Here is a 25,068-nt window from a genome sequence, read left to right as displayed (position 1 = left end):
ATCTCAACCCTCTGTTCTAATTTCAGAAATAAATCTCTGAAGTGAGGCAATGTCACATCATCAGACACAAATGATGGGAATCTGTTTCTTATACAGATATGAATCCATCCATCACTACCCTCAGAATGCCAGGTTCTGCTGCGTATAACCCTTAAGTGATTATAAAGTATTAAATCACGTTGGTTCTCATACGTTCTCAGTAGTAGCTTAAGATTCAATTGATCAGGGCTGGAGAGATGGCTCAGTGGTTAAGAGCACTTGTTGCTCTAACTGAAGACTTGAGTCAGGTTCCCAGTACCCACATCAGGCAGCTCATAACCTCCTGTAACTCCAGGTCCAGGGGATTAAAACATCTTCTACTGGCCTCCAAGGGCACCCCCCCCACACACACACACAGCCACACATATACATTAATGAAAGTAAAATAAATCTAACTTAAAAAAAAAAGACTGAATTGTACTGTCTGCTCTCTAGTATCAAGAATTTTATTGTTGGGGCTAGAAAAATAGCTCAATGGTTAAGAGCACTTGTTGCTCTTATAGAGGACTCAGGTTTGATTCCAAGCATCTACATGGTAGCTCACAACCTTCTGTAACTACAGTCAGTTCTGGGGATCTGATGTCTTCTGACATCCTCAGGCATCAGGAACATACATTTGTGTGCATGTGTATTTGTGTGTGTGTGTGTGTGTGTGTATTTGTGTGTGTGTGTGTGTGTGTGTGTGTGTGTGTGTGTGTACATATATATACATGCAGGAAAAACTCATATACAAACCTAAAAAGAATCTTTAAAATGTCAATTAAAAAATTTTTTTTATCATTGTCTCTCCACCTCTACAATTTATTCTGTTTTCTCATCTCTATGATTTATCTTTTTAAAAAAATCCCTTTTTGTCACTTTACTGGGTTTCAATAAGGAGTGGAAGGAGCCATTTATATGTTTAATTTGCCCCCCCCCCCAATCCGAGAAGCACCGGCATCTGCCTCCAGAGTGCTGGGATTAAAGACATGCGCCACCATCGCCAGCTGTTTTAATTTGTTTCTTTAACCAAGAAGTTTCACAAAATGTTTAAAGATGAACATTCAATGCTAGCCAATACACAGTAAAAGGATTAAGTACCAGGCTAAGAATCAAATTCTCTCAGAAATGCATTTTCTTTTTGTTTATTATTATATATTTACTTGGTGCTAACAATTAAAGCCATGATCTCTGAACTATACATACAGCTCATTAACCTGCTAATACATATCAATAAAATAGTTTATTTCAGCCTAGTAATTCCTCTGCTAGTATTCCAGAATAATTTGAGGTAAATCAACATCTAATATAAATCTTCCCATTCATAATGTATCACCATCACATTTTCTTCTTAAAGCAGTAAGTTTTGAAATATTTCTTGTTTTTATAATTGCTATGGCCTCCACCAGAAATGTTTTGTTTAAAAAAAAAAAAAATCTAACTCTGACCATGGCATGCCTTGCCCAAGCCCCTCTGGAATAAACTCCATGACTACATGGATAAAGAGTCATGAGTCTGGCAGGCAGGCAAATTCTTACTCTTTTATCAAGGACTGTGCATTGGGCACTGGATGTTCATCTTTAAAATTTTTGTGAAACTTCTTGGTATAAATACTTTTACAAACCTGATCCAGGTACCCCAGTCCTAAATGGCCCAGTCTGCTGTTCTATGACGTCTCTCAACTTATTTTAATTGTTTAATGTTCTCTGTCTTCCACTCATGTTTACACACCCAAGGCAGGAATTACTTTATTGACCTTCAGGGTGGTAACCAGTGACCTTGCACACAGAAAGAACTTCAGCAATATCTGTTGAACAATCTACTCCCAGACTTTCTAATTTCATGGATGCAAAAGCCAAGTTCCAGGGAAGTCCCTGATAGCAGACCTAGGAAAATAATGCTCCTGATTTCCTCTTAAGCTCATTTGCCAATGTTACTTTACCGTTTCCTATGTGGTGGTTATGAAAAAGCACCTCTATCCTGATGTGGTGGTACATGCCTACAATCCCAACATCTGGAAGACTGAGGTAGGAGAGACACAAGTTTGAAGCCAGCCTGAGCGTTTAAGGCTAGCCTGGGCTACTACACACTGCAATACTATCTCAACAACAAAATAAACAAGAAGCAGTCATTCTATTCTACAGCTATTAAAAAGGAGGTCTTTTCTTCCACCATGTGGGTCCTCAGAATCAAACTCATGTCTCTAGGCTGGGTGGTAAGACCCGCTGAGCCATCTCACTGGCCGAAAAATGAGAAATATGAATAAATAACAACAAAAATTTAAACCCGGAGTGAAGTGAACATTACTGGGCCACAAAAAGAATGAAGTTCAGATACATGCTGCAACCCGGATGAACCTTGAAAACACACTGAGAGAAGCCTCCCACAAAAGACCAAACAGTATTCTACTTGTATGAACTAACAAGAAATGCAAATCTAGAACTAGAAAATAAATTGAATGGATACCTAGTCCTACAGGCTAGAATGAAGAATGACTGTAAATGAGTATTTTACAGAGGGTTTTTCTGGGGTGGCAAAATGTTTTAAAATTGGATTGCAGTGACGACAGCAATCCTCTGTAAGAACATCTAGATTATATAATTAAAGTAGGTGACTTTTACAGACTGTAAACCATATTGCAATAAAGCTGTCTTTAAAAAAGACAATGGCAGTTATAAAACCATACTAGAGCAGCACTGTCCAAGAGAAATATACCAGGCACAAAGGTGCTTAGAAAAAAATATTCTTCCTTTTCTGGTACTGAGTACTGGACCCAGGGCCTTGTAAATGATAGACAAATGTTCTACCAAGCTGCAGGTCTTGAACTTAGGATGCTCTTGACTCAGCTTCTCAAACAGCTCAGATTATACAGCACATAACAAAGTCTGGCCACTTTAAAATTCTTTAGTAGCCACATTAAAAAAGTAAAAGGAAACAGGTAAAAAACTAACTTTTTATTTAACAAACCCAGAATGCTGTCATCGCAGTGTGTAGGTGTTATATAAAAGTATTCGTGAAATATTTTACATTCTTTGTTTAATATTAAGTCTTCAATTCCTACATCCATTTTATACTCAGTGCATTTTGTCTGGGACTAGACACATTTGAAATGTTCAGTGGCCACACATGGCTAATGGCTATCAAATTGAACAGTGCAGTTCTAGATCATAAATACAAGAGATTATAAAATTCAGTTTATTACTACATCAAACTTTACATAAAAAATAACATGGAAATATAACAAATGTTTAGGATGGAGGGAATAGGGAATGTCCTATTTTCCACTTTTTGGAAAGGAGGTGTGTTTCTTTAAAAGTAATGGCCTTTCCCAAAGGAAGCGTAGTGTATTGTGGGGGTGGGGTGTGGGGTGTGGACACAACCCACACAACATGACATGATACAAAGCCCTAAACATAGCTTACTAAACTGTGGCCTGCCAAGTAGGCACATGAAAGCCACAGGTGATTTGGATTGAAATGTATACTGCCAATCCAAAGAGGCTAGAGATGCTGAGAACTACTCAGTCTATAAGGGCAGGGCAGTCAGAGGCAACAGCAGCTGGCTAGAGAAGCTGGTAAACCATCAACAAGAAAAATACTGTGGAGGTGGAAATAATGTGCATGTCTGAATGTCAGTGATAATTTTTTAAAAGAGGTTAAGTACAGAACAGCTCTCTGACCCCTGCCTCACTCTGTATCTTAGCTGCCCTAATCCTTAAGCAAATCCTCTTTTATCCTATTGTTTTCCTTTACATTATAGACAAGAAGTATGCTACGGATGAGGAAGAAAAAGTCTGAGGAAAGGTTAGAGCCAATCTCTACTTGTGAATCAGTGGAAATGGAAGGGCCCATGACCATTTTCTGCTTGGTGGTGTGGTGCTTCATATACACCATACACCCCCCCCAAACACTAAGCTCTGCAGTTCTCCTTTACCACTTAGTCCTGAAATCTTTAAATGTGGTTAGGGAGAGAAGGAAAAGGACAGCCCCCAAGTTGCAGAATGTTATCTGCACTAATGTTATTAGATGCAATTTCCCATGTCTAATTCCTTAGATATCCTGATCCTTGACTAAATGTCATTAAAAGTTATTACAAAACATTATCCACCAAGTGAGCTCCAGGAAAGGCGCAAAGCTACGCAGAGAAACCCTGTCTCGAAAAACCAAAAAAAAAAAAAAAAAAAAAAACATTATCCAAACATATATGAAAAAATAAGGTAAAGGAAGAAGAAATTCATGTGAGAATCAATGATCTATCTTCCTACCTACCTACCTCCCTTCCTTCTTCCTTCCTTGTTTCAGAAAGATAGCTCAGCAGATAAGAGCACTTGCTACTGTTGCAGAGGATCTGAGTTTGGTTCCCAACACTCACATAGTGGCTCATAACCACCTATAACTTCTGTTCTAGGGGATTTAACACCCTTCTCTGGCCTCCATGGGCACTGCATGCACATGGTGTATATACAGACACTCAGGCACACACACACACACACACACACACACACAAATGAATACAATTAAAAAGAAAAGTGAGACTTTCTAGCCCTGTCCTTCCTCCATTTCCCTTTTCCACTAGCTGGAAGCTAGCTATGATAAGGCATCCGTGAGGTACTTCCCTCAAACACATGGCCCAGAGAACTCTATCACACTGTTTATTTAATCAACCATGATGACCATGGATATCAGAGCAATCAGACCTACAGCCCACTCAAGGCAGAACAGGAGTAAGAAAAGGCAGTGATAAATCACAAGTAAGGACTACAATTACTACCACAAACGTCATCAGTACATCATTCCTATCCTTGGCTTATGTTCCTGGGTACTCACCGGCACACCATGGGACATGAGGGTGTTAGGATTCATGAGGGTGACAAGTTGGTGAAGGAGATCAGGCTGGCTATCAAAAAGCTCAGGTGTCAGCTTCTTCATCACTTCTTCCAAGTGTTCTGCTGCAAGTGATGGGACCCCATACCAGGTTTTTGGCTCACCCCTGTTCAAGTTAAAAGGGGATACAGAATGGTCATATACATGGTTATGTAGAGAGCCCACCCTAACTGTTTCCCCAGCTTGGCCCCACTCACCAGTGGAGGTAGTTAATGGAGTAACTCCAGTGATCCTCAATATGCCAGCAAAAGGCTGAGAAGACCATGCCCACATAGAGCCAGGGTACCTTCATGCCAGATATATCTGCATTGATGTGGCACAGTACAGACTGCTCCAATACAGGCATCACGTTCAGGTTCCAACCACTCGTAGCATACTCCTGTCAGATCAAATATTTGTACAAAAGGATGAGGATTATGCTAAGGAAGTGAGCATTCCCCCGACCCCAGTACTGGGGATTGAACCTTGGGCCTCACAAATGTTAGGCAAATGTTCTACCACTGTACCCTGAGTCTTTTCTACTTTTTATTTGGAGATAGGATCTTCCTAAGTTGCCCTGGCAGGCCTTGAGGTTGTGATCCTCTTGCCTCAATCTCCTGAGCAGATGGGATTATAGGCCTAAATTACCAAGCCCAGCATTTTTTTTTGTCTTTCTTATTCTCTCTCTCTCTCTCTCTCTCTCTCTCTCTCTCTCTCTCTCTCTCTCTCTCTCTCTCGTGTATAGTGTATTGTGAGTCTATGTTTTTGTGGGTGCACACTTGTGAACATACACGTGAAGGCCAGAGGTCAACATCAGGTATCTTCCTGTATCACTCTCCATGCTGTTGTTTGAGACAGGATCTCTCACTGATCCCAGAGGTCACCAACTGGCTAAACTGACTGCCGATTTCCCTGCCTCTGTCTATCTCCCTCAGCACTAGAGTTACAGAGGCAAACTACCACACCTGGCTTTTTATGAGGTTGCTAGGGATCCAAACTTGGGGCCTCATGCTAGCACAGCAGTCACTTTAAAAACTAAGCCATCTCCTCGGGCTTGTTTTTTTTTTTTTTTTTTAGTTTGAAACAGGATCTCATTGTATAGCCCAGACTAACATCAAAGTCACAATAATGCTACCTGAGCCTTTTAAGGGCTGAGAGTGAGTGATCATACTCAACAAGAACTTAAATTTTAAGTTACTTGCTTTTTTTTAATTTTTATTTTTTTGGTTTTTCGAGACAGGGTTTCTCTGTGTAGCTTTGCGCCTCTCCTGGAACTCACTTGGTAGCCCAGGCTGGCCTCAAACTCACAGAGATCCACCTGGCTCTGCCTCCCAAGTGCTGAGATTAAAGGCATGTGCCACCACCGCCCGGCAGGTTACTTGCTTTTATATACAGTTTGGCATCATACCTAACAACGTATGAGTTTTCTACACTTCTTCCCCAAAAACGCACACACAGAAAATTTCAATTCAAATCACTTTAACTTCGGGAAGATTATGGATACGTATCTACCATAAGGCCTGCTCTGCCGACAGGTTTTCAACAAAGGTCCTAGGAACATGATGTAGAACATACCTGTTAATACTAGCAATTGGGAGGTTGAAACAGGAGGTTCACAAATTTGAGGCTAGCCTGGGCTACATTGAAAAACCCTGTGTTAAAAAGTAAAATGAGGGGCTGGAGAGATGGCTCAGAGGTTAAGAACACTTGACTACTCTTCCAGAGGTCCTGAGTTCAATTCCCAGCAACCACATGGTGGCTCACAACCATCTGTAATGAGATCTGGTGCCGTCTTCTGACCTGTAGTCATACATGCTATATACAAAATAAATAAATAAATCTTAAAAAATAAATAAAAATAAAAAATAAATAAATAAAATGAAACTGGATGTGGCAGTACGTGCCTTTAATCCTAGCACTCAGGAGGCAGAGGCAGACAGACCTCTGTGACTTCAAGCCCAGTCTGGTCTACATAGTGAGTTCCTAGGCCAGCTAGGGCTACATAGTGAAGCATGGTCTCAACGAAACAACACAATAAACAAAACACAAGAACACATACTGGGAAAAGGGTAGTCTTTCTAATAAATGACATTAGATCAATTGAACAGCTATATGCAAAAAAAACAAAAAACAAAAAAAACAACTAGGCTTCCATCTCATTTTAACTCTAAACAGATTAAAACTTTAATGTAAGACTTAAAACTATGAATCTATGAAACAAAACATGGAAAATGTTACAGGGCACTAAAACGGGCAACAATTTCTTGTACAAAACTTCAGAAGCACAAGAAACAACAACAAAAAGATAAATGTTACCGCAACAAACTAAAAAGCTTCTGCACAGCAAAGAAAACAAAGGCAAGCTAGAGATAGATGCTTGTAATCCCAGCATTCAGAAGGCTAAGAAAAAGACAGACTGCCACAAGTTTAATAGGAGCCTATGCTGAGGGCCAGGCCAGGGCTACATAGCAAGATCCTATGTCCAAAAAAAACGCTGGGCTGGAGAGATAGTTCAGAGGTTAGGAGCACTGGCTGCTCTTCCAGAGGTCCTGAGTTCAATTCCCACCACCCACATGGTGGCTCACAACCATCTGTAATGAGATCTGGTGCCATCTTCTGGCCTGCAGGGATATATGTAGGCAGAACACTGTATGTGTAATAAATAAATTTTTTTTTTTAGGAAACCCAACATTATACAAAACACAACAAAGAGAATATACAGAATAAATATTTGCAAACTATTTGCCTAACATGAACAACCACAGTTTAAAAAAAAAAGCAGATGACCAGATTTTAAAACAGACAACAGATAGATATAAACAAAGTTATCAACAACTGAAATATTCAATAATTGTTAAAATGATAACATACAAGCAGCAAGCAAGTATATGAAAAATGCTCTATCATTAATCAAAGAAACACAAGCAAACCCACAATGAGGTATCACCTGGCTTCATAATCACAGTTCTGTGTGACGATTTTTATTTGTAACTTTTTTATAACAAAGTTTTAGTAAATTAAAAAAAAGAAGGCAAATAGACAAGGGATGAAAACAGGTGACAGAATATTTGCCTAGCATGCACAAAAGCCCTCTGTTCAATCTCCAGTATAACAAAATAGTAATCAACATTAGCAGTGATGCAGAGCAAAGGGAAGCCCCGAATATTGTAGTAAAAACTTAAACCAGTACAGCCATGCTGGAAAACAGTATGGAAGTTCTTATTTTAAAAAAAAAGGAAAATAAAACTACCATATAATTCAGCAATTCCACTACAGGTTACATAACCAAGAGAAACAAAATCAGTATGTTGCAAAGGTATCTGTACTCCCATGTTTACTGTAACATGGGAGTTTGTTTTTACTTGCTTGTTTTACAAAACAGCCAAGAAAAAAAGGTAATATATAATACATATATTGGAATACTATTCAGCCATTAAAAAGAATGAAATCCTGTTTATTTGTGGCAGCACAGATCAAACTGGTGATCACTACATTCCAGGCATAGGAAGGCAAATCTCACTCTAATGTGGAATATAAAAAAAAATTGATTGCTTAGATACTGAAAGTAAAAAGCTGGTTCCTAGAGACAGGGCAGTGCAAAGGGGAGGGAGAGATACACAAATAGATTAATGAATATTAAGTTAGAAGTAGTTAATTTTAGTACATTATCGCACAGTGGGATTACTAGAAACAATAATTATGTACTATATATTTCAAAAAGCTTTATGAAAGGATTTTAATGTTTTTTTGTTTTTGTTTTTTTCGGGACAGGGTTTCTCTGTGTAGCTTTGCGCCTTTCCTGGGACTCACTCTGTAGACTATGCTGGCCTCGAACTCACAGAGATCCACCTGCCTCCGCCTCCCGAGTGCTGGGATTAAAGGCATGCACCACCACAGCCCGGCTTAATGTTTTATAATAAAGAAATAAAAATGTTTTAGAAGATATGCACTAATTACACAATGCATACATGTTTTAGAAACATCACTCCATAAAAACAAATAATTTATTTTTTGAGCTTAATTTTTATTTTATTTATTTATTTTTGGTTTTCCTATTTATTTACTTATTTTTGGTTTTTCAAGGCAGGGTTTCTCGTGTAACAGTTCTGGCTGTACTGGAACTCGCTCTGTAGCCCAGGCTGGCCTGAGCTCCTAAGATGCACTGCTCTGCCTCTCAAGTGCTGGGATTAAAAGTGTGCGCCACCCTCACAACCATCTGTAATGAGATCTGGTGCCCTCTTCTGGCCTGTAGGCATACATGCAGGCAGAACACTGTGTACATAATAAATAAATAAATCCTTAAAAATAAATAAATAAAAGTGTGCCACCACCACCCAGTAAGATTAATTTTTATTTTTAAGTAACTGGTATGCATGTGTACCACCTAAATACAATGGCGGCCAGAAAAGAATATTGGATTCTGAGGAGTTCTAGTTACAGGCAAGTTGTAAACTGCCCAATGTGGGCACTGGATCAAATTTGGGTCTTCTGCAAAGTAGCAAATACTCTTAACCACTGAACATCTCTCTGCTCCAATATTTTAATATTTATATTTTTTAGTATTTTTATGAACCAATTTTCAAGTTTAAATTAAAACCTAACAAGCAAAAAAAAAAAAAAAAGAAAAAAAAGAAAAAAAAAACAGAAACACCAAAACAAAGGGAAAAAAAAGCAAAACAAAGAAAGAAAAAAAAGGGGGGGGAAGCAAAACAACAACCACCAAAACAAACCCACACTCCTCACCGCCTCCAACCAAAATACATTCTCCCCTCAGTCAAGCCTGGACTTTCAATTCTACCTGTGCACACAAACCCTACTTACTGAACATGTATGAAAGGGCAAGTACTCCTTAGTCACTTTATCTATTCTCACATAATTTCTTATAGACAAATTTTGCATGGTAGGTATATCTCCACATTACAATTCAGAAATGGGGCTCAGGGGTGGAGAGAAAAGCATCTTATACATGCACATTTCAGATACTACCTAGGCTGTGTTCTTTACATATAGCACTTATGTAAATGCAAAGTAACTACTTGAGGCAGGCATAATTATCCTGAAAGACACAGGTTTTCAGATACTAAATAACTTGCTCAAGCTCATACAGCTGACATAAACAACCATGATAATCGCCCACTCACCTCCTCCTCTGGGTTAGATGTCGTTTACTGTCACTGACAGAAGGAAACCACTGCCAATTCTTTGAATGGATGTCAGCCCATACTCAACAGTCACATCTTCTTCAATGCTATTACCAGACACCACGAACTCCTTCTCTACAAGTTCTGTGGTACCAATCTAGGGAACAAAGAGATAGCAGATGATCAAAAGCCCATTTATACCTGCCATATTAACTCAGGAGAGGCACAGTACAGTGCCATGAAAAGCCAGCACTACCAACAGCCTCCATCACCTACATGCACAGGCATGTTGAAAGTAGTCAGCTTTAAAGGAGTCAGCCATCTCCCAAAAGCTCTGCAGAGTATATTCCCGGGTAGCTTGTTCAAAGCCAAAGGACTTCAGGTGGCCGCTTATCACTCCTAAAATCCAAAAGAGAGAGAACAAGTCATAAAAATAGAGGCAAAAGAGAGAATCGAATCGTCTCAAGGGAACGGAAACATGGGAATAGAGTAGGGAGGAGAAGAGCCTAGGTCTGCCTGCAAGGCTCCTGGCCAGCGTTACTTTACAGCTCTACCTTTCCCTTCTTACAACTCAACTTAATCATATACTCATGCCACACGAAATTTGTATTATACTTCTGCTCATTGTTAGGGTTCGGATATGAAGTGCCCTCCCCTAAAAGTTCGAGTATTAAAGACTTTATCCCAAGATGGGTGTGCTACTTCAGAAAGCTCTACAGACTTTAGGAGACAGGGCCTAGCTAGAGGAAGTAGGTCAGGAGTTGGTTCTTGTAGGCAGTATCTTTCCCCAGTCCAACAGTGTCTTTCTGTCTGCTTTCTAGCTGTCATAATGTGAGTTGTACTATAAGCATGTTCCCACCATGATGGACTGAAATGTCTACAACTGTAAGCCAAAATCTTTCTTCCTTTAAATTGTTTCTCTCAGGGTCTGGAGAGATGGCTCAGCAGTTGAAGAGCACTTGCTGCTCTTGCAGAAGATCCAGATTCAGTTCCCAACAGCCATATGGTGTTCATAACCATCTGCAACTCCAACTCCAGGGGATCCACAACCCTCTTCTGACCTCTGTGGGCACCAGGCATGCACACAGTGCAAGGTACACACAGGCAAAACACTCATACATATAAAATAAAATACACATAGCTAAATAAATAGTAAACTGTTTCTCTCAGATACCTTTATAGCAATGGGAAAGTTACTAACATACTCACGGAGTTCGTTCTCCATGGGAATGTCTTCTAATACTGTTTCTGTTATGTTTCTTTTTTGGGGTGCTGGGGTTTGAACCCAGAGCCTTATATATGTTAATCAGGCATCTACCACTGAGCTATACTCTTGGCCCCTTTCCTCCTTACTTTTACTGATGTCAAAACACAACTTTAGAACACTTGTCCAGAATGTATGAAACTCTTGGATCATTCCTCAACACTGAAACAAACACACACCCAAACTCTAAGTCAGGTACAGTGGTACAAGCCTATAATTCTAGCTACTCAAACCCTGAGGCCCACAAACCCAGAGGGAAATGTAGAGGAGCATGGAGAATACAGACAAAGGTGAGAAAGCCATGAAATGACTGTCAGACATCTTGGGTACTTGGCTCGCACTGCTACTTTTGTGGCTCCTCCTTACCACACTACACCTACCTCCCCTAGGCACTTTCTCTCCTGAATATCTCTTTTCCTGCAAAATACTGTTTCCCTACTTAGAACACCAATGGACATCTTCTACTGCCTTGATCATTGAAAACCAAATCTAAATACCCTAACAAGAGGAAAGTGAGTAATCATTATACCCATTTGATGAAAACTTCATATCTTTAATTCATTTAATAAAGAAAAGGTATGAAGTTACAAGTCTTTATAAAGTATGAACAAGTTTTTAAGTGTCTTAAAAGAAAAAGAAAATACTTGGGAATCAAAAGGACATAACTTTTTTTTTTTTTAATTTCTAGCCGGGACTGATGGTGCAAGCCCACAATTCCAGTTACTTGGGAGGCTGAAAGAGGACTACAAGTTTAAGGCCTGCCTGGGCACAAAGTAAGTTCAAAAACAAAATAAAAAATAAGACACAGGCTGGAACTATAGTTCAGCGGTAGAGAGTACTTCCTTAGCATGCTCAAAGCTCTAGATTCAATAAAATAGCTATATGGTCTATCTGTAGATAAATAGTTAAACCTGTCATTTAAAGCTCATTCTTGACATCTTCCTAATCACCACTCTTAATTTTCCTTGACCTGGGCATGGTGACTCCTACCCATAATCTCAGGCTCTGGGAGGCTGAGGAGGGAGGACTGATGTGAGTTTGAGGCCAGTCTGTGCTACAGAGTAAGACACTATCTCAACAAAACAACCAACCAACCAACCAACCAAATAAACAAACAAACAAACCCCTACCTGTCCTATCTGGTCAACTACTCAACTGAGGGTTTCTAACATCAGTTTTAACATCTGCTTACATGTCAATACACATAATCCATCCACACACACAGCCCATCTAATTGTGATATCCCATAGATAGTCTGGGAGCTCTCACAGGACAGGAGCATAAATTACATTTTCTCTTCCTCTTTCTCACAAAGTTCTGCAAAGCCTAGCCTCAATCTGAAGTCCCAAAGCATAATATTATATATAGCTGAGGTAGGAGACTCCCTTTAGACTATACAAAGGAAAGTAAGATATTCCATGTGGACTGGGACTGGGAAGGTCTTACCGCCATGACACACTTCGGACACCTCCAGACACCTTTTGGGATCTCAGGTAAAGGAGGCAGCAGGCAAAAGATGTGGTAATTGTCATCACAACCATCACACAGCAAAAGCTTGTCATCTTCGTCTCCTCGGGAACACATTCGGCACACATATGACTCAATCTGCCAAAGAGAAGCAAAGGGTTATCAATATAGGCCCTGCCCAATCTTCAAATACCAGGCCCCTCCAGACAATATCCTATTCCAGAGAGTTCTCCATTGGAAGCCAGAGGGGTTTGCTGGCTTGGTTGTTCATGGTCCTATACAAACTAGTCATTCAAGGTCTGGAGTTCAGCTGCATGTATGTACCACCTCCCTCAAACAAGTAGAGATAAAAGAGCAGAGTGGTCTTTTTTTTTGTTCTGGTTTTTGAGACAGGGTTTCTGTGTAGCTTTGGCTGTCCTGGATCTTGCTCTGTAGACCAGGCTGACCTTGAACTCACAGAGATCTACCTGTCTCTGCCTCTTGGGTGCTGGGATTAAAGGTGTATGCTGCCACCACCCTGCAAGAAACAGTCTTATTAGTCTTCAATCTTTTCATTTTATTCATTCAATAAACATTGCATTCTATGGCACAGAAATGAGGAAGATCTGGTATGTGCCTTCAAAAGGCACAGTATTTAGAATGTTCATAAAATTGAAAACTGCCATAGTAGCCAATAAGAAATATTGTGGGAACCTAGAGAAAGAAGCAGCACTTTATTAATTAGAGATGAGGGAGGACTTCTAGGAGGAAATATGTCATTCTGAAGGGGACATCTGAAGCTACCTGAAACTTTAAAGGAAGCTAGTGCTTGGCAACTGGATTAGAGCACAAAGAGAAATTCTCTGAGGAAGAAGAAACCATATGTGCAAGGAATGCAGGATTACGAAAGAAATAAAGGCTCATCTCTTGAAAAAAAAAATGAATATACCTACAAGTAGTTCAGAACAGCTATAGAAGAGAAGAGAGGTAGGCAATGCTGGACAATGAGGTTAGAGTCAGCGAGGACTGGATCATGCATGATAATGAAGATAATGAAGATTTTAGCCTTTAACCTGAAGCACTGGACAATAGGAGTCTTTGCTGGACCCCTCTAGAACTTTATATGGACAGTAGCTGCTTACTCTTTCTTGTTCTTTATTCCAAATTAGCTGGCCTTGTTTTCCCCAATTAAGTAAGCTACCTGTAGGCAGGGCCCTCTAGACCCACTTTTCTACTTAAAGCAACCTAGTCCAGTGCCATGTTGGAGAAATGCTCACTGAAGGATGAGAAGCAGAGCTCTAGGAAGTCAGGGCTGGGTCCTTACAAACTGGGCATTGCTGTGGTTCCTTCGCAGCCTCATGGTCATCTTGGTGCAGGGCTCAGGGCTGTGACTCAGTTCCTCCTTGCCTTCTAGGAAGGTCTTAGGCGAGGCTGATTCCATCTTCACATCCCACCTAATTCCTCCTTTACCACCACAGTGGGGGGACACTCAAGCCCTTCTTTATCTGTAGGAGAGAAAAGTGGTTCTATATTTAAATCTGAGACATTTACCTCCTGCCCCCCCTCCAATAAAGTCATCCCCAGTATCTCAGACCTTACCTTTTTTTCGAAGAGTTTTATCCTTGGCCATAAGGCCCAAGCCATCATAATCTTGGAGACCTCCATATAATCTGTAGCTTCTCAGTTCTGGGATTTTTCTCAATGTCTTCCTCTGTGGGTTCCGGGTGCGAAGGAAAGCAGGAAAGAAATGTGTCAAGACTACTATCTGGAGCACTACCTAACCTAAAGAAGAAAGCTGAGACATATTACTACATATCCATATCTACACACACACACACAACAGCAAGTTTGTACCAAGAACTCATGCACAGATGGGCCAGGCAAAAATTCAGAGTTTAATTTTTGAAAGACTAGGATAAGTCCCCAAGTCCTTATCTTTAAAAGGGCCAGCAAGATGACTCAGCAGGTTAAGTGCTTGCTTCCATTCACTGACAACCTGACTTGAATCTCTGGGACCCAGGTGGTAGAAGAGAAGAACCAACTCCAGTAAACTGTCCCTCTAGTACATGCTTACCAAAGCAGAAATACAGATATGGACACACCCACAAACACAACACCACACACACACACACATACAAAAAATAATAATAATAAAAAATAGGATAGAGTACCAATTCTAGTTAGTTACAGCTGCCATGCACTGATATGTTCTCACCCTGTGTACACACCCATGTACAAATGAACAAGAAAACTCAACAAAAAAACACTATTAAGTGATGTGACACTTGCCATCAAGCTGTATAGACAGAATCTCCAAGAGCTGGGAGAGTGAGATAAGAAGACTAAGGGACTGGGTTTGGTGTGGTTTAAGACGGACTATGATGCAATACTGATTGTATACATAGGCTGAAAGGCAGCTCAAATCAATCACCAGACCCCCATAACTCCCAAAAGCACACAAAACAGCTTTGGGAGGATCTCTGTGAGTTCTTATATTGTCTATATAATGAGTGGTCAGCTTTAATATGTAGACATTACACAAGAAAATATTATATCAAAGAAAAAGAGGCTATCAACTTGAGAGGGGACATGGTTGAAGAGGATAACTGGAGGGACAGGAAGGAAAGGGAGGGAAGAAATAATTTAAGTCAATTCCAATTAAAAAATAATTTCAAAATAAATAAAGAGTAACATTATTGCTGAGTGTAGGAGGCGCATGCCTTGACCCAGCACTTGGGAGTAGAGACACAGGTAGATCTCTGAGAGTTTGAAGACATCCTGGTCTACATAGCAAGTTCTAGGCAGTCAATGTTACAAGGTGAGACCCTGTCTCCAAAAAAAGTAAAACAATGTTTGACATTAATATGGCCTGATAAATTAGTATTCCTCAATGAGCACATAATGTATATACTGTTCTCTGATGTCTGCCAAAAAAAAAAGTATGGCATATAATCCTCTCTGCCTGAAGAAGGTAGGGTATAGAAAAGATGACTTCTACTCTGAGCAGACTGACCAAAGAAAGGAACAAACCAGGCACACAGGGCATATACATAAAAAGTATAGTACAAACAGATCTCCAATTCAACTGAGTAGAGAAATGATCAATAATGAAGCCACTGAGAGGCATGCTAATGCTTAAGAGCACAAAAGAAAGTACAACAGTGTGCACAGCTTCAGTCAGCAAGCAGGATTCTTTCTACCCAAAGCCCTTTAGTGGCAAGAAGAAAAGTACTCACATCAGGCTGTAGTCTCTTTGCCCGTCGTCCATAACTGTTGAACTTAGAAGGCTGCACAGACTGTCGAAGGGGGATGCTGTGGGGTTATATTCCTTGTCTTTTTCCTCATTATCAAATGGACGTGTGTTACACTGCTAGGGATAAGTAAAGAGTAAGGTACAGGGCATGGAATCTCAGCCCCCAAAGTAAGACCTTCCTTTCACCTTCATCCAATGGCCGAAGTTGTGGCCTATACCCCTGATCAAAACCAACAGCCCCAGTTTAAACTGGTCTTTATCACTAACACCTTTGGGAATTCCTTCTCCCTTCCTTCCTTCCTTCCTTTAAACATTTGCTTATTTGTGTGTGTCTATGTTATTTGTGTGGCATTCATGCCACAGTGAGCATGTGAATGTAAGAGGACAACACCTGGGAATCAGTTCTCTTCTTCCACCATGTGTATTCCAGGCTTAGAAGGTCACCAGGCTTAGAAGCAAGCACCTAACCCAATGAGCCTTTTTTTCTTTCTTTCTTCTTTCTTTCTTTCTTTCTTTCTTTCTTCTTCTTTCTTTCTTTCTTTCTTTCTTTCTTCTTCTTTTCTTTTTCTTTTTCTTTTTTTTTTTTTGGTTTTTTCGAGACAGGGTTTCTCTGTGTAGCTTTGCGCCTTTCCTGGAGCTCACTTGGTAGCCCAGGCTGCCTTGAACTCACAGAGATCCGCCTGGCTCTGCCTCCCGAGTGCTGGGATTAAAGGCGTGTGTGTGCCACCAATGCCCAGCAATGAGCCATTTTCCTACCACTGACAAGGCCTTTTCTTTTCTTTTTCCCCCTCTGGTGGGACTAAACCCAGATAACTAACTATAGGACTTTCGACAATAGACTCTATAAGAAAACAAAAAAGTACCACTAGGAAAGGGTAAGGTCTACTTTCCTAGTCTCCAATTCATGGAACCAGTCTTAGTAAGAGTACTAGTATGCAGTGGTACACATTGGTAATCTTAGCATTTGAGTGGCTGAGAAAAAGAGAATCAAAGATTCAAGGACAAGGGCCAGTGAGATGGCTCAGTGGTACTGCTGTCAAGCCTGAGAACCTCAGTTCAATCCCACAGATCCACATGGTGGAAGAAGTGAATGAAAGTCCTAAAAATGATCCTCTGACCTCCATGTGCACTGCATGGACACACCATAAATGCAATTTATAAAGCTCAAGTTATCGATCTGGGGACGCTGCTCAGTTGTTAAAGTATTTACCTAACATGGACATAGCCAGAGTTTGATCCCCAATATTGCTTAAACTCAGCATGGTGGTGCATGCCTATAATCTCAGTGACCTAGAAGGTGGAAGCAGGGGATCAAGAGTTAAAGCTCGTCCTTGCCTACAAAGTTTGAGACCAGCTTGGGCTATAGGAGGATCCTGTTTCAAAAGAAAATAAAAAAGAATCTAAGATAACAATGACATGGCAGTTGAAATCTCCCACTTGGGGAACTAAAGTAGGAGGACTTATTAGTCACCCTCGGACTTGCCACCAAAAAGTTTTCTGTGCAGTCTGAGCTACATGGTAAGTGGTAAATGGGCTAGCTACGTGGTAATTTCTAGCCTGCCACATATCAAGACCCTGTGTCAAATAGAAATACATACATAAATAAATAAAATATTAAAAATAAACAAAGAAGTGTGCCAATATGTGCCCGGGGATAAAGACTTTCTTACTCCACCACAGCCTGGCATCCTTACCACAAGGTTGGCTCCAGACTGGTACATTTCATAGGGATAAACAATGCGTTCATAGTGAGAGCGTAGCAGGGAACCGATGTTTTTTGCCAGGTGGGTAGTTGAGGCGTTGGGCCACACGGGCCCATCGACGGTCCTTGCAGATAGTTTCATAACCACCTTCTTCCACCACAATCTGAAAGGAAGAGCAAGAAGGGGCATGAGCATGTGAACGTTGTAGAAAGCAGGCCTACAGCAAGGTAAGGAAGCGCCTGCAGCCTCGCCCTTCACTAGGAGCTACCCCTTCTCCCAATCTCAAACTGCTGCAAGAGGTGGGAAACATGCTGCTATGCTACCAGTCTACCCCTTCCATTATATATATAGCCAGAGACCCAATATCCAAACCAAAAGGGGTCCTAGAGTAGCAAGGGTTTACTGAGATAGGGTTGGGGAGTATTTGAGGAAAAACCTGTTCTTACTTTGCTGAGGCTATAGAGGTCCAAGATCCGCCGTTCTACATTGGGAATCTTTAAGGATGAGCCCTGGATCTCCCAGAATTTGGCAATCTGGTCCAAATAGTTCAGTTTCACTCTTGTCTGGGCCTAAAGAAGAAATGGCTCAAAACCACTGGCCACCTCCTACCACCACCCATCCATTACCACCAACAGTCTTTCCCACGCCGACACTCCACAGTAACCCATGTTCTGGCTCCAACTTAGGAGAGGAAAGGAACAAAGTTGACTTCTCCCAGTGAAATGAGCTCTGGCCTCTGGCAGTGCTTGGCCCACTTCTCTCATCTTCCAGAAGGTCATAAGAGTATACACTTATTCTCTCGACAAAGCTGTTTGTGTATTATTTTTTTTTATTAGTTTATTTATTAAGTATACAGTATTCTGCCTGCATGTATGCCTGCAGGCCAGAAGAGGGCGCCAGATCTCATTAGAGATGGTTGTGAGTCACCATGTGGTTGCTGGGAATTGAACTCAGGACCTCTGGAAGAACAATCAGTGCTCTTAACCTCTGAGCCATCTCTCCAGCCCATGTTTGTGTATTATTATCTCTTGTACAGATGAAGAAATAGGGACCAGAAGAGTTGTTCACATAACAAGTACTAAGATACACAAATATCAAGTAAACTCTAAGCTTAGCTTTCTCTCTACTACTGATTTCCTGCATTTGAGCAAATGAGCACTACTCACTACATCCCATATATTTTTTATTAGAAAATAAGTGCCAGGTGTGGTAGCTTACACCTGTAATCCCAGCATTTGAAAGGTAGAGGCAGGAAGATGAACAGTTCGAGTATAGTCTCCATTACATTTTGAAGCCTGCCTGGGTTACATGACACACTTTCCAGATAATAAAAAATGGGAAAAGGAAAATAGTACACTTACCCCAGAGATATGGACTTAATTAACAAGAGTAGTGAAGACCCTCTGGAAACTTTAGAATTTTATCTAAGTTCTACACTGGACTCCAAAATAGCACATTCATCTCCTTTTTGTACCACAAAAATTGTTTTGTAGTGGCTGGATTATGAGAATGGTCTTAGTTCTGATGAACTAAGATGGTGTACTGAAACAGAATGGTACCTGGCTAACTCAAGACCTGATATGGACGAAAGAGACTAGAAAAAGACTTCCCATGCTTGCCTAAAAATCTCACTGGCCTAAGAAGGGTTCCCCAAAGGTCCTAAATCCCTAACTTAATCATGTGAGACAGAGGTCCTTTTCTTTTTTAGTCAGTTCTTTGAGTCCTAGGTAGAGAAGAACTAAGGTCTACCTATGGTAAGAAATGAATTAGCCAGGTGGTAGTGGACAAGCCTTTAATTCAGCACTTGGGAGGCAAAGACAGGAGGATCTTGTGAGGATCAAGGCCAGCCTGTATACAGATCGAGATCCAGGACAGGCATCAAAACTACAGAGAAACCCCGTCTCAAAAAGCAAACAAAACAAACACAAACAAACAAACAAACAAAAAAAAAAAAAGAATTAAAGTTCCTTGGCAATGAGAATCCTTAAGGGCTAAGAACACCTTCCATATGAACCCCTTACATTTCCAAACTTGGCCTCATTCCTGCTCCTCCTTCCTCCTTCCTCATTAACTTGCCTCTGGAAAGATTCGCCCTTGTTCAGTGCTAGGTAATACCTGGCCACAGCTATACCAGCCACAAACCTGGTCAGATTTATTTCTCCAAGGAACTCATACTTCTTACAACACATTACTCTGGTTCTGACTGGAACAATATATAGACTGAGTTTAGGGCAGTGGTTCTCAATGGGAACAGCTTTGTGTTCATGTACATCCACACACAACTACTCCATGACCAAAAATAAACAAACAAACAAATAAATAAATCTGATCCAAATTGTCAATAGTGCCAATGCTGAAGAATTCTGGTCTCAAAAACAAGCAAAAATTTAGGATATTGGTGTTCAGCTGGCCCAATACTCCACTAGAATATTTAAAAAGCTCAAAGATGCATATTAATGGGGAAAGGAGGAAGCACAAAGCCATGGATAAATTAGATATGAGGCTACAGTGAGCTGGTCAAGAAGGAAGAGGTTTCGCCAGCCACACAACTACCTTTTGTTGTCACAGGTAGGGTAGGTATTGACAGGGAAAATTCATAAGTAGAAAAGTTTTGTGGGAAAAGAACATCTCCAGCCTTTGGGTTATCAAATCAAAAAAGTGGCCAGGAGGCAGTTTTGCATGCCTTTAATCCCAGCGGGGGGGGGGGGAATGGGATGGGGGGGTGCGGACACAGACGGGGACGACTACAAGTGGAAGATTTCTGTGAGAGAAACCCTGTCTGGAAAAGTCAGGGAAAAAAAAAAAAAAAAAAAAGTGCATTGTCCCCGCCCTTATATCTGGAGCTCCAAAGCTTCTTTTATGTCCTGGGCACACTTAACCCTCTCCAAACCCCATCACCAGCCGGTAATCTCACCTCTAGCTCATTCAACCTCTGGATTCGGGGAGTAAATCTGAAGTTGTCCACTTCCACAGCAAAGGGTGGCTGCCAATCCTAGGAGAATAGAAAGTGGAAAGGAACTTAGATTATCATCCCACTTTATTTATATATTTATTTATTTTATCATCCCACTTTAATGCAAGATCACAGTGCACCTAAAGTAGCTCAGTGTTCCATTAACACTTCTTAAAACTTCCAGACAACTTAATCCATCAACCTGGCAAACATCTGAACGGACCCACTCCCAACTCTTTCCAGGACTTATAACAGGGCATAAGAGTCCCTCGGGCCCATATGCAAGACCTCATGTACATGCCCTGGTAAACTTCTAAGTCTTTCCCAACAATAAAGTGCTAGGATTTTGAGAAGTATAAAAAGCTCAAAACAGTTAACCACAACACACACACACACACACACACACACACACACACACACACACACACACACACCCCGTACACGCATCATCAAGTTCTGGCAACCACGCAGAACCTGGAATCAAATGACCTGGGTTCATGTTGTAGCTCTACTAGTTACTAGCTACCTTTCTGAATCTGTTTTCTTATCTGTAAAGGTGGGCATATGAATTCTGGCCCTGGCTTCTTCACATGACATTTGATGTCTAAGTCTGCCCCACCCATGAATACCCATGAGGGGTAACTCAGCTCTGGTTCTGGCAGGAATTAACAGTTTAGGCTGTCAATGTCTGCTCTCTTGTTAAAGAGTCACAGAAGACACTGCAGGAAAGACCAAGGAACATGAATCTGCACATCTTACTCACTCACCAGGTCTCAAAAGTGTCCTTCCTGTGGTCCTCTCTCATACACTTGCCTGGTATAAGAAGCAGGAAGGAAGTCTGGGAGTGGGAAGCCTAATAGTTGTGGCAAAGAATGCAAGGATTTACGGAGGGAAGCCAAGAAAAATTAATGAAGGCAGGAAGAGCTTTACCATGCCAAGTTGGAGCTTTTTCTGTCCTACCCAAACGATAGCTATGAAGACTCCCCTTCCCAACAGCCTCCTGAATACTTCCCCAGACAGTCTTCTCTTCCCTGGAGTTCTGTTGTATAGGAAGTAGTAAAAAGACCCTAGAATAACCTAGATCAATGTCTTCATTTTACAAATGGGAAAAGTAAGACCCAGAGAAGAAATTATGTGCTAGTTAGCAATAGGGCCAACACCAGAACCCCTGTCCTCTGACCACTGGTTCTTTGCACTACACCAAGCTACTAGCATTCACACCCCAGTGCATACATATGAAAGGAGGGTAAAAGGAATGGGAAAAGAGAAAGAAGGCTATTGATCTCTTCTGCATGCATGCTCTCGGAGAATTCATACTTGAAAGCACGTATGTTCTTCCCCAACCCACAGTAGTAGACAGAAAGCACCTGAGGCCAAGTAAAGCAGGAGAGAAAAAAAATTAGGCTAAAATGGTATGGCTTAAGCCCAGTGGAGCTCCCCACACCCTCTTACCTTCTACCAAATTACAACACTCTCATCAGCACAGATAACCCAGACAGAAAGGTACTCAAAACCCAAAACTCTAGGCACCCCTTTTTCCTGCTCAGCCAATTCTAAAGAATCAGTGCAACATCAAGCACCTGACAGGAGAGTGTAGAACTGAAATCCTAAAGCAGGAGCTATAGACGCAACAGATAGATGGGGAAGGTTCAGCAAACCTCTTCAGTCCCATACTAGTACAAATGCTCAGGATAATGGCACTCAGAATATGGTAACAAACAGGACGGCTATCTAATTCAGGAAACTGTGATGCTCACATATATCCCATCCATGTCCTACGCTCTGAAATTCAAACCAAAAACCACCCTGTAAGACAAACTCCAATACCTACTCACACACAGGTTTGCATCCTGGGCCCAAGCACCACTTGGGTGAGTAATTCAAGTTCCAAACAGAAGAAAGCCAGACACTTTAAGGCCTCAAGGTGGTTGAAGGGAGATAGAGAGAAGTGGGGAGCGCCCACACAAAATCATCAACAATAGCAAAAACAGAGTCAGGTCTCTTGGGCTGGAAAGAAACATGCTATCGGAGCAGAGAAAAGAAGCCTACCAAAGGACAGTCCCTGTGGCACACACACACCATGGACTTGTCATTCCTTCCCATCCTGGTCCCCAATGCAGGGTAATAGCACCTATATAAGGCCAACCTGCCCAAAGCTCAAGGACAAAAAGGGAAATTCCGACCTCATTAATCCATGTCAGATATGCCCCTCCTGACTACTTCAAGGAATTTTCCTTAAGGCGATCCAAGAGTCTAACCTTTCCTCTCTGCCAGCTATATGACTCTCTCACCACAGAAAAGCATCCTCAGACACCTGTAGCCAGGCTCCAACAAGGAAGAAATTAGCTTACCCAACACTTCCTAGACCCTAGGGCCTAGAGGATGCATCTAAAACCAGCCAGTGGAAGAGCACCAAAAACATTACATTGGATAAGGAGACCTGTGGTGCTCTCCTCAGGTGGGAATAAGAGTCCACATTCTGAATCACCTCCTCAGAAATACACTGCTGCAAGCAAACTCAATCCAGTCCACCAAATCCCATGTGGTCCCTAAACACTGATCATTTCTCCTCCAGTGTCAGCAAGGCAGCAGCCTGTGCTAGCCTTTGGAAAACTTCTGGTCTAGTCAGGACTAGTACCAAAAATAGGGTCCTTTCTACTAATATTTGGGAATCAGGGGAGATTTCCATAGCTCCACTGTTTCTGAGAACCCAAGAAAGCCTTATCTTATAGGATCACCTACATTCTGGCCAGAGGTAGAGTAGAAATCTTCTGAGAAGGACATGCCAAGCTAACTGGTCTAAATTTCTCCACAGGAAGTCTGTGGAGACCATGTGCAAGAAAGTTCTGACATTGCCTTCAACTAGAAAACGGAACAATTTCCTAAACCCATCTCTGAGACGCCAGAAAGAGCGCCCACTGTGAGAATGATTTCCTGACTGACTGATCAGGCCAGGATATTATCATAGATGAATTGGCCTGACAGGGTGTGAGTAAACATGAGTCAACACACGTAGGATCAAACCAATGACCACATCAAGCACCTTCACAGTCACAGTAATTACCACTTACCAGAGTGTACTATGTTACTAGTTTAATCTAATTATTCCTAGCACACAATTCACAGGCTCAGAGATTAGCTTACATGCCCAAGGTCATACAGATGCTAACCTTCTAAGTAGTTTTTAAATTCAGGTCTGTCTCCCTTTAAAGATGTGATCTTTCCACTACACCACACAGCCTGCCTTAAAATGACAGTAGTCCTTACTTAGCATAGCTTTGATCTAGATAATACAAAGAAAGAGATGTATTCTTGGACCTCCCCACGAACTCTCCCCAGCCCACTAAGCATCTGTGTACTGAACCAAGAGAAATTCTCAAGAGTAGGGTGGGAGTGGGCTCAAACCCAGGTCTCTTGCATGCCACAAAACGAGAGAACCCTGACCCCAGCACCCTTCCTTCGATTCGCGAGGCATCCACAAGATCCCATCCAATCCATCTTCCCACACCTGCTGCCCTCCACCGGGACCTTCACACTGGCTACCCGGATCCACCCACAAGCTCGCCGCCGGCGACCATCAGCTCCCGGCCTTACCGCAGGTGGGCGGATCTTGCAAATGCCGGACTTCTCGGCGATGGGTCTGATTTTCGCGATGTAGCCAAGAGGGTCTCGGAACTCGGCCCAGCTAGGCTCGAACACCGGGCACTCCGGCGGCGGTAGGAAATCGTCGGACCCAGCTCCATGGTGGGCCCGAGAGCTGGGCCAGAGATCGGGAGGGCTCAGACCGCCCTTAAGGACTCATGGCGCCGCCGCTTTCTGAAACCGAGGCACTTCTCCGAGTCTAGGCCCTAAGCAGGACGGCCACCGCCCGTAAAGGGCCGAGGGGGGCGGGTGCCGTGCTCTAAAAGTCTCAGGCTAAGGTTCCTATTACCGGCCCTTAATCTTGTTCCGTTTCTTCCACACCCTACCGCTGCCTCCCAACTATTGCAGCCTTCGCTACTACAGTTAAGTCCCAGTCGCCGCAGGTTTCATCGCTGCCACCGCCATCTTGGTTTGTCAGCGTCTCCTCCCCCCACCTCTGCACCTCACCACAACAAACCAGATCCTCCGCGAGGTGGCTCTCCGAGTTTTATTTACTTTGAGTCAGAATAAACCCTAGGAAGCCTTCATTCTGTGATGACTGAGATAAATCTGGTGTTATATGCTCCTTATTTGGAGGTGGTTAGTTAAAAGTATTTACCAGACAGAGAGAAAATAGTTCATCTCAGTGGCGGAGGAACAAAATTGTAATTTGTTTACCGGATCCTTTTTACCGGATGGACCGGCGGTGCACGTTTAAAGGCCAGTGATGCGCATGCGCAGTCTCTAGACAAACCGGAAGAGGAGCTTGGTGCTCATAGGTAGTGGGCCGAACTGGTACGCGCCCAT

At 41.9% G+C, this 25,068-nt stretch overlaps 1 protein-coding gene across 1 annotated transcript in view; it reads right to left on the bottom strand.

Annotated features, from left to right (window-relative positions):
- The window catches only part of LOC114702841 (lysine-specific demethylase 5C-like), a 39,449-nt gene extending 14,381 nt beyond the window's left edge, over nucleotides 1-25,068 (bottom strand). The window contains 21 exon segments of the mRNA XM_028883414.2: nucleotides 4,845-5,007; nucleotides 5,099-5,277; nucleotides 10,018-10,097; nucleotides 10,100-10,178; nucleotides 10,298-10,315; nucleotides 10,317-10,397; nucleotides 10,399-10,410; nucleotides 10,563-10,571; nucleotides 12,732-12,890; nucleotides 14,056-14,183; nucleotides 14,186-14,236; nucleotides 14,331-14,376; nucleotides 14,378-14,457; nucleotides 15,970-16,053; nucleotides 16,056-16,101; nucleotides 17,679-17,762; nucleotides 17,764-17,850; nucleotides 18,134-18,256; nucleotides 20,602-20,679; nucleotides 24,235-24,397; nucleotides 25,016-25,068. Of these exon segments, the coding sequence (XP_028739247.1) occupies nucleotides 4,845-5,007; nucleotides 5,099-5,277; nucleotides 10,018-10,097; nucleotides 10,100-10,178; nucleotides 10,298-10,315; nucleotides 10,317-10,397; nucleotides 10,399-10,410; nucleotides 10,563-10,571; nucleotides 12,732-12,890; nucleotides 14,056-14,183; nucleotides 14,186-14,236; nucleotides 14,331-14,376; nucleotides 14,378-14,457; nucleotides 15,970-16,053; nucleotides 16,056-16,101; nucleotides 17,679-17,762; nucleotides 17,764-17,850; nucleotides 18,134-18,256; nucleotides 20,602-20,679; nucleotides 24,235-24,397; nucleotides 25,016-25,068 (1,803 nt within the window).

The sequence above is a fragment of the Peromyscus leucopus genome, chromosome X (assembly GCF_004664715.2).
Source record: "Peromyscus leucopus breed LL Stock chromosome X, UCI_PerLeu_2.1, whole genome shotgun sequence".
Taxonomy (NCBI): Eukaryota; Metazoa; Chordata; class Mammalia; order Rodentia; family Cricetidae; genus Peromyscus; species Peromyscus leucopus.
The sequence above is the reverse complement of the archived record's forward strand: the minus strand, read 5'-3'. Positions and strand labels throughout refer to the sequence as shown.